This window comes from Pseudophryne corroboree, chromosome 2, assembly GCF_028390025.1.
Source record: "Pseudophryne corroboree isolate aPseCor3 chromosome 2, aPseCor3.hap2, whole genome shotgun sequence".
Taxonomy (NCBI): Eukaryota; Metazoa; Chordata; class Amphibia; order Anura; family Myobatrachidae; genus Pseudophryne; species Pseudophryne corroboree.
In genome coordinates this window covers 667757784-667771971 of record NC_086445.1, presented here as the reverse complement: position 1 = coordinate 667771971, position 14188 = coordinate 667757784, and the positions used below count along the sequence as shown (strand labels likewise).

At 42.7% G+C, this 14188-nt stretch overlaps 1 protein-coding gene across 9 annotated transcripts in view; it reads left to right on the top strand.

Annotated features, from left to right (window-relative positions):
- FRS3 (fibroblast growth factor receptor substrate 3) overlaps positions 1-11118 on the top strand; it is a 95752-nt gene extending 84634 nt beyond the window's left edge. For 7 of the 9 annotated variants that reach the window (XM_063955064.1, XM_063955058.1, XM_063955063.1 and 4 more), the window contains 2 exons: positions 3643-4628; positions 10964-11118. In XM_063955064.1, the coding sequence (XP_063811134.1) occupies positions 3643-4628; positions 10964-11039 (1062 nt within the window). In that variant the 3' untranslated portion in view covers positions 11040-11118. Of the gene's footprint in view, positions 1-3642; positions 5626-10963 lie in introns of those variants that run through there. The other 2 variants (XR_010235941.1, XM_063955065.1) reach the window with 2 other exon arrangements.
- The last annotated feature ends 3070 nt before the right edge of the window (positions 11119-14188 follow it).

Sequence of the window (14188 nt, the reverse complement as noted above, 5' to 3'; positions counted from 1 at the left end):
GACCTTCCAGCCTGGAAATCGGACAGGTGGGAGCAAGATTAAGAAATTTCTGTCATGTGTGGGCGTCCTCATGCCTGGATACAGGATATTGTTACCCAGGGGTACAGACTGGAGTTTCAAGAGCTCCCACCTCACAGATTCTTCAAATCAGGCTTGCCAGCTTCGCTGACAGAAAGTGCTATCCTACAGGAAGACATTCAAAAATTACTAAGGTCAAATGTAATTGTTCCAGTTCCACCTCACCTACAACACAAAGGTTATTATTCAAACGTGTTTGTGGTACCGATTCCGGACGGTTCGGTAAGACCGATATTAAACCTAAAGTCATTGAACCCCTATTTGAGGGAATTCAAATTCAAGATGGAGTCTCTGAGAGCGGTGATCTTAGGTCTGGAGGAGGGGGAATTCTTGGTATCCCTGGATATCAAGGATGCGTACCTTCATATTCCGATCTGGCCGCCTCACCAGGCTTATCTCCGATTTGCGCTGCTGGACTGCTACTATCAGTTCCAGGCGCTGCCGTTTGGTCTCTCAACGGCACCAAAAGTGTTCACCAAGGTAATGGTGGAGATGATGCTACTCCTTCGCAAGCAGGGTGTGAATATAAATCCTTACGTGGACGATCTGCTGATAAAAGCGTCTTCCAGGGAGAAGCTGTTGCAGAACATTGTTCTCTCAACTCAACTACTCCAGGATCATGGTTGGATCCTGAATCTTCCAAAGTCGCATCTGGAACCGACAAGGAGACTGTCCTTCCTAGGGATGATCCTCGACACGGAAGTACAGAGGGTGTTTCTGCCGGAGGATAAAGCGTTGGTGATACAAACAATGGTCCGGGATGTCCTGAAGCCAGCCCGGGTATCTGTTCATCCGTGCATTCGCCTTCTGGGGAAGATGGTTGCCTCCTACGAGGCTCTACAGTACGGAAGATTTCATGCACGGTCTTTCCAGCTGGATCTCCTGGACAAATGGTCGGGATCTCATCTTCACATGCACCAGAGGATACGTCTGTCACCGAAAGCCTGAATATCGCTCCTCTGGTGGCTGCAAACTTCTCACCTACTAGAGGGCCGCAGGTTCGGGATTCAGAATTGGATCCTCCTAACCACGGATGAAAGTCTCAGTGGTTTGGGAGCAGTCACCCAGGGGGAAAACTTCCAAGGAAGGTGGTCAAGTCTGGAATCCATCCTTCCGATAAACATTCTGTAACTAAGGGCCGAGTACAACACTCTTCTACAATCTTCTAAAAGATCAGGCCATTCTAGTTCAGTTGGACAATGTAACGACAGTGGCCAACATAAACAGACAAGGCAGAACGAAGAGCAGAGCTGCAATGTCAGAGGTAACAAGAATCATCCCCTGGGTGGAAAAGCACGCGTTGGCGCTGTCAGCAATCTTCATTCTGGGAGTGGGAAGCGGACTTCCTCAGCAGACATGATATCCATCCGGGAGAATGGGGCCTCCACCTAGAGGTGTTCGCAGAGTTGACAAGTCTTTAGGGTCATACCTCAAATAGACATGATGGCCTCAGACCTCAACAAGAAGCTTCGGAGATACTGTTCCAGGTCGAGGGATCCACAGGCAGTGGCGGTGGACGCCCTGGTAACTCCATGGTGTTCAGGTCAGTGTATGTGTTCCCTCCACTTCCAGTCATCCCAAGGATTCTCAAAATAATCAAAAGAACAAGAGTTCAGGTTATCCTCATTGCTCCGGACTGGCCAAGAAGGGCTTGGTACACGGATCTTCTAGAGTTACTGCTGAAAGATCCGAGGCCTCTTCCTCTACGAGAAGACCTTCTGCAACAGGGGTCGTTCGCTTATCAAGACTTACCACGGCTACGTTTGACGGCATGGAGGTTGAACGCCAGATTTGGGGATTACGAACAAAGTTATTCCTACCATGATACAGGCTAGGAAAGGAGTAATGTCAAAACATAACCATCGGATTTGGAAAAACTATGTGTCTTGGTGCGAATCCAAGAAGTTTCCTACAGTGGAGTTTCAACTTGGACGGTTTCTCCTTCTTGCAAGCAGGGGTGGATGGTGGCCTGCTCCTGGGCTCCATAAAAGTCCAGATTTCGACCTTGTCCATTTTCTTCCAGAAACAATTGGCTTCCCTCCCTGAGGTTCAGACTTTCTTGAAAGGGGTTCTGCACATCCAACCTCCTTTTGTGCCTCCTACGGCACCTAGGGATCTTTAACGTGGTACTGCAGTTCCTGCAATCTGATTGGTTCGCGCCTTTGCAGGAGGTTGAGGTCAAGTTTCTTACTTGGAAGAGTAACACTGTTGGCATTGGCATCTGCTAGATGTGTGTCGGAATTGGGGGCATTGTCCTACAAGAGCCCCTTCTTGATTTTTCATGAAGATAGAGTTGAGCTCAGGACGCGTCAGCAATTTCTTCTGAAGGTTGTGTCGGCTTTTCATATCAACCAACCTATTGTGGTGCCAGTGGCTACTGACTCAATTACTTCAAAGTCCTTGGATGTTGTGAGAGCTTTGAAGATTTATGTGAAGAGACCTTCTCTTCACCGAAAGTCGGACGCTCTGTTTGTCCTTAATGATCCCAACAAGGTTGGGTGGCCTGCTTCTAAGCAGACGATTTCTCGCTGGATGAGGTTTACTATCCAGCATGCTTATTCTACGGCAGGATTGCCGTGTCCGAAATCCGTTAAGGCCCACTCTACTCGTAAAGTAGGTTCTTCCTGGGCAGTTGCCCGGGGTGTCTCGGCTTTACAACTTTGCTGAGCAGCAACTTGGTCAGGGTCGAACACGTTTTCTAAGTTCGATACTTTGGCCTCTGATGACCTAAAGTTTGGTAATTCGGTTCTGCAGGAGCCTCCGCGCTCTCCCTCCCGTACTGGGAGCTTTGGTACATCCCCATGGTACTAAATAGAACCCCAGCATCCTCTAGGACGTAAGAGAAAATAGGATACCGGTAAATCCTTTTCTCGTAGTCCGTAGAGGATGCTGGGAGCCCACCCAGCGCTTCATTTTCCTGCAGTTGTTACTTGGTTCAGTACTGCCTTGTTCCTGGTTAAGTACTGCATTGTTACTTGGTTAAGTAATGTTGTTCAGCCATTGCTGACTTGATTCAAGCTGGTTAGCTTGGGTTTTTGTTATGTGTGAGCTGGTTTGAATCTCACCACTATCTGTGCATTTCCTTCTCTCTAAGTATGTACATCTCCTCGGGCACAGTTTCTAGACTGAGTCTGGTAGGAGGGGCATAGAGTGAGGAGCCATCCCACATTATTAAACTCTCTTAAAGTGCCTATGGCTTCCAAGGGATCCGTCTATACCCCATGGTACTAATGTGGACACCAGCATCCTCTACGGACTACGAGAAAAGGATTTACCGGTAGGTAATTAAAATCCTATTGTATTAACTAATCTTATATCTATTTGTGAAATAGCTGATGCTTTAAAGAGGCAGCCATTTTAAAAGGGCAAAACAAGCTGGGTTTTTCTTTTTCCTTTTTAAATGATTGCTCTTTTTAAACACCAGACAGACTATCAAAAAACTTGTGGATGCCTGCATCGTGTACGCTATTACATTTATTCCATAACCAATTAAATGGTGACTGATCTTAAATATGTTAATAAGATCATGGTTTTTCATGTATATCTTAACATTTTTCTTCTCAGTCTCATACCTATGTGAATACTGCCAGTGGGGAAGAGGAAATTCGAGGTCGGCATTGCATGCACTCCTTGCCTGAGGCACATGCATCATACCATGATCCACCGAGGCACATGCTTGGCCCAGGGTGTTCCATGGAAGAGCGGAATCCCCAGGTCTTTCTACAGCCAGGAGAAGTGAAGTTTGTACTCGGCCCAGCACCGGCCTACAGACGACTGCCTCTGAGAGGAGATAGCTTCTGCCGACACCACAGGGACTGTGAGGGCCATGTCTGTGCTGGAGAGCGCGATCCTTTACCGCCACATAACAATAATAATGAGTGCAAGGATCAGTGGGGTTCACACAAGTATGCCTATGAGAACATAAACGGCTTGGTGCCACCAGGAAGCATTGCTCTTCGCAGGGGCACTGCCACCAGGGGCCTCAAACTGTCAGCAGAAGGTCTGCCCTACAACAGCTGCTCACACCGCAGGACGGCAATGTTACACTATGAGAATCTACCCCCACTACCCCCTGTTTGGGAGTGCCAGTCCCTGCACCATGATGAAGAGGATGAGGATGATGAAGAGGAGGAGGATTCCACTGATGCCATGACACCATCTCTTAATGGGTACCATGACGACCCTGTACAGAATTACATGAATGCTGACAGCGCCACTGCGTGCGGTGGGTACCACCACCATCGCCCAGACTGCCAGCCACGTAGAAGCTGCCCAACCAATGTGTTCAGCTTTGACTTCAGACGGCCACACTCAGAGCAGAGGCAACTCAACTATATCCAGGTGGAATTGGAGGGTAAGAATGAAGGCAAAGGGAGGCAGATTCCTCAAATCACCTGTACACCTGCATCAAATCACCCAGCTCGCCGTGCAGACTCTTATGCTGTCATTGACCTTAAAAAGACAGCTGCCATGTCCAGCCTACAGAGAGCTATGCCCCGGGATGATGGCACCTCAAGAAAAACCAGACATAACAGCACAGACCTTCCCCTGTAAGCTGCTTGTTCTAACCCTGTATTTCTCTGTTTTACAAAAGCCATTTCTGCGGCTCTTATCATGGCTTTTCTTGGTTTCTCATTTGCAACTCCTCCTTGTACTCTTGCCTCTCCAGATTTGTTTATGGCCCTCTGCGGAGCAAACATTCTTGCACTGCATAAAAATGAAGGCTAGCTTTTCAGGAGGATAAACAATTAGTGACAGCCGCAGAGAATACACTGTTGTGCAACTATGGCAAGCTAAATGCTTGACTGAAAGCCATGGCCATGATGGCATCTTGCTGAAAACGCTCAGTGTGAGAACCCTTTTTTTTTTTTGTTACATTTCTTTATTATTTATTTTGATCTTTTATTAGTTACTTTTGTAGATAACATTTTTGCATTTGCTGATTAATTTATTTAACTTATTTTTATTTCTATTTATTTTTGTAAACATTCCATGCCATATTGTGCCCTAAGGAATCATTGCTCAGTTCCGTATCAGAGCAAATGCTAAAGGTCACTTCTATTGACCAACGCACATTACTGATTTTGAACCTTTTACCTCTTGTGATATCACCAGGACATTAGCACGTGTCATGAAGTAATGTACATACCCCCTTATTGCATTTTTTTTTCAAGAATATAGGTTGTGTGTAGGTGCTAATATTGAAAAATGATGGGCCTTTAAAAAAAAATAAAAAAAAATATTTATCTATATCTAACTATATATCTAACTATATATATATATATATATCTAAATATATATATATATATATCTATCTCTATATCTAACTATATATATATATATATATATATATATATATATACACACACACACACACACACACACACACACACACACACACACACACACACACACACACACACACACATATACATACATACATATACTTGTCACAGGTCCGGCACTCCTTGTTCCATATTAACTGCGTCGGTGCCCTCACAAAAATTCGAATAAACTTGCAAAAGTGCGGCACACAGACTAAACAAACTGACACTTTAGGCTGAAAGGAGATAATCAACGTTTCAATATTTTGAATATTGTCATCAGGATAAGAGAAAAGATACAAACATACCTTTTATACGTAATCACCACAAGTGAAATGCTGGCGTCAGGGCCGGGACCGCTCACCCTCCCCCGCGCTGAAAGGTGACGTCATCCAATAAGGATTCGACACCTGTGAGAACTTAACCAGTCACCAACCAAACAAATATTACATAGATACAGAGCATCTATTTAGAAAATTAAAACCATGCTAAATAACAAGACAAATGCTGTACTGTTATATTCCATACCATATATAAGCCTTGTTGATACAAATGCTTATTGATACTAAAGCTCTAATTACAAGTGTCAAATGGAAATACAAGTGTCAGCCATAATACTGTAAGTGTAACCAAAGGATGGATCATCTTAAAGAAGGTATATTGTCATTTAACCCCTTTGGATGAATAACATTTAAACGATGCTTCACATTTTAACAGCTGGAGTGAACGATCACCTCCCCGTCGACTCGGCGGATAGTGTCGATCATCCTGTACCGGAGACTAGCTAGTGTGTGCCATGCTTCAGCAAAATGCCGCTCGACCGGTTGGTCGCTTGTGCCCGAAATTATTGCTGCACGTATGGCCGCCCTGTGGTTACCCATCCTCTCTTTAAACTTAGTTTCTGTCTTGCCAATATAACAGAGCCCGCAGGGACAAAGAAGCTGGTACACTACAAAGGTAGAATTACAAGTGAAGTAGTGCAAGATTTTATAAAGTTTCCCTGAATGCGGATGATTAAACGTATTCCCTGTCAGAAGAAATTCGCACGTAGTGCAAGTGCACCTAAAACAACCTACCGGGTATTACTTAAAAATGTGGTCCCTCTCGGAGGTGCTCTGGTGGTATCTGTCTTGACCAAAATGTCCTTCAAATTACGGCCACGCGAATAGCATGGCATTAATCTGTGTTCCCTTAGATTTAATTTAGGGTCACTCTGCAACATGGGCCATAATGATTTTGCCGATTTAATAATGGCTGGTGATGATACACTATACCTACAGTATTAACCCACGGAAGAGTTTTATCATTAGTTTTTCTAACGGGTACAGAATCATTGATTAGAGCTTGTCTATCCAATGCTAATACTTTGTTTATACTCTTCTAAAGAATCAGCACTGTAACTCCGTTCTAAGAATTTCTGAACCATAAGGTCAATTTGCTGTATGGCCATCCCTAAATTGCTATTAATGCGAAAAGCCCTAAGCATTTGTGAATAAGGGAGCCCTTTGATTAAAGATCTTGGATGACAGCTTTGTGCCCTCAACAACGTGTTTCTGTCCGTGGGCTTAGAAAACAAACTGGTATGAATGGCATAATCAACAATAGAAACATGTACATCGAGGAAATCTAATGCTTCCTTACTGAAAGTGTAGGTAAACTTGATGGGGTTGTCTGAGGCATTGTGTTCCTCCAACCTCCTTTGGAGGATACCAACGTCACCCCTCCAAATCAAGAATAAATAGTCTATGTACCTCAGAAATAAGACGATATGCTGCTTAACAGTACTTACAGTAAAAAAATACCAGTTCCTCAATAGAAAACATTACCACATTGGCATATGCTGGTGCCATTGAACTGCCCATGGCACAGCCTTGTACCTGCAAGTAAAACTCATTGTCATATAAAAAATAATTATTATGCAAGATGAGATCAAACAACTGCAGAATAATATCAATTTTATCACAAGAAAATGTGCTTTTAGATTCAAGAAAAACTCACAATGTGTGCAATCCTAAACTATGAGGAATAGACGTGTATAAATTAATGACATCAATGCCAATCAACCAGCAGTCCTCATCCAACCCAGAGACTGCTTGCAATTTCCTCAAAAACGTAGTGGTGTCCAAGAGGTGTCTTGTTATTTAGCATGGTTTTAATTTTCTAAATAGATGCTCTGTATCTATGTAATATTTGTTTGGTTGGTGACTGGTTAAGTTCTCACAGGTGTCTGATCCTTATTGGATGACGTCACCTTTCAGCGCGGCGGCGGGGAGGGTGAGCGGTCCCGGCCCTGACGCCAGCATTTCACTTGTGGTGATTACCTATAAAAGGTATGTTTGTATCTTTTCTCTTATCCTGATGACAATATTCAAAATATTGAAACGTTTATCTCCTTTCAGCCTAAAGTGTCTGTCTGTTCAGTCTGAGTGCCGCACTTTTGCAAGTATATCTATCTATATATCTATCTATCTCTCATGTATGAGGGAAAGCTTTCTGATACTGAAGGATATGTATGGGAACTAAGGAGACCATATTTTATGCCAGGCCTGGGTAACCTGTAGCTCTCTACGGGTTTTGAAGCTACAAACTACAGCATGCCCTGGCACTTGTAGTTTTGCAACAGGCCTGTTTTATACATTTACTTGAATACAAAGTGCCAAATAATGTAACTTGTGCCATGTTAGATACAGAAATTATATATATATATATATATATATATATATATATATATATATATATATACACACACACACACACAATCTGATAATATATTGTTAATGTCACTCATTAATTGTTTACGTTCCCATCTGTACAAATGGAGTTTGTGGCTAATGTAAATCTTGCTGACGCAGCACTGGTGGTCATGGTACTTCTATAGTTTACACTTACACAGTGTAAGCACTGTGCGCCAATGCTAAAGGGAATGCATTTAAACTATGATTCATTTCATAGTAGAGTAGAACACCTAATAAGGTATGATTAAACAACTAAAGCTGACCATATACCTAAAAGATTTGTCAGATCTGGCTGGTTGGAATGAAAATGTGGTAATGGAAGAGAGCAAATGACAATTGACCATTTACTCCCAAACACTGGAAACAGACAAAAATGGTTAATCAGACAAATTGGTTAAAACCATTGATTTAACCAATTTGTCTGAACGACTGTTTTTGTCACTTTTACGGCATTTAGGAGCAAATGATCAATTGTCATTTACTCCTATATATTACCAAATTTTCGTTTCAACCAGCCAAATCTGACAATAAATGTTTTAAGTGTATGGCCAGCTTAACTTAGAGACAGTAACTTGTGGTAGGTTGTCTAAAAATATATATTTTTAAAAAGGTCCTAAAATACTAGGTTACAGGTAGGCATGAGACACTGGCAATTACTCATCCATATTTAGCTCATAGTCTGTGATTCATTTTCTTCGATAATGCTATGACTAAACCCGTCAACATGCACTTCTAGCAAATTATAGGGGGGGGGGGGGGAGAAAGCACTGAATATATATATATATATATATATATATAGATAGATATATATAAAAATGTAGGTTGGTTTCTATATTTATTGATCCCACTGTTATTATTATGTTTAAACATTTGAAAATGTAAGTTTACAATAATATTTTTTTTATGGTGCAAACTCATATTTTTATTATATTAACTTTTTTTTTTCGTGGACTATATTGAGATTGTAGTATACCAGAGGTGGCAGATGCTGCTACATTTATTTGTTGCCTAATTTGTACTGACCATTCTGGTAGTATGTATCTGTGGAAAAAGGGTTTTGTTTTGTTTTTGTCACACATATCGGCGTTCAGTAGATCACCATTTTGTTAACTTAAACTAGTCAACTTGTCTTATAGGGACTTGTATGTACAATGGTCTGTTGCTGGCTGTTTACACTGATGTCAAAAAACAATTTGTATCCTGTTATACTTCTAATTTGTTACTGTGTTTACATGTTCCAAAACCAATTTCCACAACTGAGTTTTATAAGATTGATTTTTGATTTTGTTATATTATACAATACATACTTTAACAAGTTAACCAGTGTAGGCAAAATTAATGTGTTCATCCAGGTATGGTCATTTTGCAAGTGTATTCTTCCATTAGAATTGTTACAAACAGAATGGTTTCACCCTGCTGATGTCATTTATCACATCTGGCAATCTGCACTTTAACAGAAGCTGTAGCATGTAGATTTATGAAAAAAAAGGGGGAAAGTTGTAGCTTCAAGTAGGACTTGTTTGGCAACTTATAAATGTGAAAGCTAATGCAGTACTTATATATTAAAGTGACATAACACTTAATTATGTATGCTGTGAGCTGCTGTTAATCTCCATATTGTAATTGTTTCCACTATGGGATTAAATGGGTGTAAGAGTCTCTTCCTACTGGAGCACAGTATTAGTTGCACTTTACACCTGACCTATCTGAGCCTTTTATTGTTTAAGTAGGAGCAAGCTGTGACTGTCCAGCTATTCAAACTGGGAGCTTTATTTCAGCAAATAGAGAGCCTCCCGTTGTATCCCCCCAAATTAGATCATTCCGTGATGCAGGTTGAATGGCATGCAATTACAATAAATGCTATTACCTGTAATGTTAAACACTATATTTATTTGTTAGAGAATCTTCCAATTGCCGCTCCTGTGTGTCGTGTTCAGGTGTGGAGAAGAAAAGCCGTTTATCCATGTTGGTTTATTCTGTCATTTGTATTAAGGGAAGGACATTGGAATACTTTAATATTTGGTAATTGGTTTTGTTTGGGTTAAAAGCTTTAAAATCCTATTTGGTTGTATAGATGGAGCAGGATCTTTTACTGCTTGGGCTATTTCTGTTCTACTTTGTCCAAACACATTTTCTTTATTGGGGTAGTATAACATTGTCACATGGTTTTGTTTTTAAAAAGTTTTTATCTAGTGATGTGGTTAAACAACATGTTTCAGACAGACCTAACTACTGTGCACACTGTATTCTAATAAATATATTAGGCTAATGACATTGTAATTGAATAGTCTTGTTAGCTGAGTTTTCAAAGCAAAATGTAAAACAATTTTCATTGATATGTCACCATAAATTCAGAATGTACAGAAGCAAAATTATTTTCATCCACACATAAGATAAATAACCTGGGGCGTTAAATGAATGTACCAGATTCTAGACAAATGTTTTTTTGTGCAAGCCTAACAAACAGTAAAAAGTGTTGGAGAGGTGTCCCACTTATTGGGCAAGCACAAGAATGTGCACCAACATCAAATGTTTTGGTTTTTGAGTGGCTTGTGAATCTAAAGAATTTTGTTTCTTCTTTCTCTAGTGTTTGCATTTATGCAATATTGTACATTCATATTCTCTAAAATGTCTATCATTTTCTTTACATTATTTTTTATTATTCTATTCCAATCACGTGTGTGAATTAATGGCCCACTGGGCGTTCCCAGATAAATTATGTGACTCTGTTGTACCTATCTGTGGTTGTGTGTTTTAAATATTGAATATTTCTGACACAGGTGGAGAAAAGATTCTTATACTCTTCTTGTTGCAATTCCATTTCAGGCTCAATGTGGGACTTTTTCCATTCCATACCTCTTTATATTCCATCTATGAAGTTATTAATGCAAAATTAAACTGACCAGTGATTTGAAACTGGAGAAAGCTAATGTCTTAATGTGCACTTGGAGTGTATAAAGAATAAAGAAATGCAGAAATAATACTTTGTTGAATCATGTTTATATTTTACTTCTTTAGACTTTTTTTTTTTTTTTTTTAATGTATGTTTTCTCCGGCAGGGTCCACAGGTTATCCACTGGATAACATTGGGATGTGATGAAGCGACAGCGGATTTGCACCAATCGGTCAAAGCTTTTCGGCCTCCCAGCATGCAACGGGCCCGTCCATATATCCCTGCCTCAGGCAAATCAGTTTTTTGTTTGGTGCGGCAGGAGCCGGACCATGGTCAGAGGGCTGCTGGTTTTTAGCAGCCCTAAGCTTTCTTATTCTATTTTTATAGTCTTACTATTTTTTCTTGAGTGATTTTTCTAAAAAGCGTCTTATACGTACCTTAGAGTTGCTCCAACAACTCTCCACCGGGTCGCGACAATGCCTATCCACGAGTACAGTGCTGTTTCGGCGGGCATCTGTGTCGGATAGCATCTGTGTCGGATATACTAGCAGGTCCAGCAGATGTTACCAGGCTGTGGCCGGAGCACGGGGAGAAGGTAAGACATCGGTTTCGCGTTGAAGGGGAATAAGGACACAGCCGCACTGTCTTGGGAGGAGGTAACCAAACAGTCGCTGACGCGGCTGCCACCTCGGGTGCACCAGCACTAGGCCATAGGGATCAGAGGCTCCAGGAATAGTATGAGGCTGCGATCCCTAGGATTGATGTCAGCAGTGGGGAGTCGGACGCTCTCCTGGTCGCCTCTCCTCCCGGTTCATGTTCAGTTTTCTCCGAGTCTCCCACCATGAACTGTTTCTCGCTACCGTCTCAGACGCTGTAGACGAAGGGAACCCAGTCGCAGCATAGGCGGCTGTGTGACGGATGCGTAAGTGTTCACTGAGCGTCTGTGTTCACTAGTAGCGTCTGGATCCACTCAGCGTTTGCAAACGTATTGATCGGTCCTGGAAGCGAGGTGAGTCTCCCTGTATTCCACTCTACTAAGTACGGGTAATACAGCACTAAGTCTCTACCTTTTTGAGTACGAATAGTTAGATAAGTGCCTATTGCATATGAGTTCTGTATACTATTACTGTTTCTCATACGTCCTAGAGGATGCTGGGGACTACATCAAGACCATGGGGTATAGACTGAATCTGCAGGAGACATGGGCACTCCAAAGACTTTTCATTGGGTGTGAACTGGCTCCTCCCTCTATGCCTCTCCTCCAGACCTCAGTTTTAGAAATGTACCCAGGTCGACTGGATGCACTCTGAGGAGCTCTACTGAGTTTCTCTGAAAAGATTTGTTAGGTTTTTCATTTTCAGGGAGATCTGCTGGCATCAGACTCCCTGCTTCGTGGGACTGAGGGGGCAGAAGCAGAACCAACTTCCTCAGAGTTTCACGGCTCTGCTTCTGGCTGACAGGACACCATTAGCTCCTGAAGGGAACTGAACGCTAGCTGTGTCTAGATGCTCACTCCCACAGCACGCCATCACCCCCCTCACAGAGCCAGAAGACAGGTGAGTATGAGAAGAATGATCTTCAATCAAGTAAGTGACGGCTGGGGTGCGGTGCGGCTGGCGGGAGCGCAGCGCGCCATTGCTGCCCACACACACAGGCACTGCAGGGCGCGGGGGGGGGGGGGGGGGCGCGCCCTGGGCATCAAGAAAAATACCTCAAACTGGCTAAAAGGGGGCATAAGATGCCGCTGGCACAGCCCTACCCCCGCCAGTATAAATAATAGTCAATATACTGAGTGTAAGGACGCGCTATTGTGTGTGTGCTATGAAGGGGGGGGGGGCACAAAGCGATTGTGGTGCATTTGATAGTGTATATTACTATTTAAAAGCGCTTTTGGGCTGTGGACATACTGTGTTCACAGGCAATACTGGCGCTGGGTTTGTGAACTGGCTGCTCCTATCCTGTGTCCCTCTGACAGATTTTACTGTGGGTCTGTCCCCAAAATAAGTCCCAGTGTGTCTGTGAGTGTGGTGTACACATGTGAGGCATGTCTGAGGCAGGGAGTTCCTCCCCGGAGGAAGCCATTTTAGGGACACAGAGTTGTAATGTGGTGTCGCTACCGGCACACCAAGAGCCTGCGTTGGTGAAAGAGCTACATGACAGTATGCATCTGATTAACCGTAGATTGGATAAGTCTGAATCTAAGGCTGCATGCTGGAGAAAATCTGTGGAAGATGTGATTTTTCAGGATGCTGTTATTCCTTATGCGGGCGGCCCCTCTGGGTCACATAAGAGACCATTTGCAAATGTTGTAAACACTGATACCGACACGGATTCTGATTCTTGTGTCGACAATAGTGAATCCAGAGAGAGAGAGATCATAAATTGGCAAAAAGTATACAATATATGATTGTGGCTATAAGGGACGTGTTGGAGGTTACAGAAAGCACTCCTGTACCTCAGGAGAAAGCTTATTTATGTAAGGAAAAGAAATCCAAAGTCACGTTCCCTCCTTCACACAAATTAAATGCTCTGTTTGAAGGGATGTGGGTGAATCCTGATAAAAAATTTCGTATTCCCAAAAGGATTCACATAGCTTATCCTTTCCCGGTTGAAGACAGGAAAAAATGGTATTCACCCCCTGTGTTAGACAGTGCACTTCCCAGGTTGACAAAGAAGGTAATTCTCCCTGCTCCTGGCACGGCTTCTCTTAAAGAGCCGGCAGACCGCAAAATGGAAACGACATTGAAATCCATTTATGTTACCAATGGTACACTGCTCAGGCCCACTATTGCCTGCACATGGGTGAGTCGCGCTATTGAAAAATGGTCCGAAAGCGTGTCATCAGAAATTGACACGATTGATAAAGATGAGCTACTCCTTAAGTTAGGGAATATTAAGGACGCTGCCGCCTACATGCTGGAAGCAATGAAGGATATTGGACTCTTGAGTTCACAAGCCGCTACCATGGCAGTATCGGCTAGGCGGGCTTTATGGATTCGCCAGTGGAACGCGGACGCAGATTACAAAAGAAACATGGAGGCTCTCCCATATAAAGGTGAGGCCTTATTTGGCGAAGGACTGGATGCGTCCGTCTCGGCGGCTACCACAGGTAAGTCAACATTTTTGCCCTCTGCGACTGCACCGGCAAAAAAGACCTA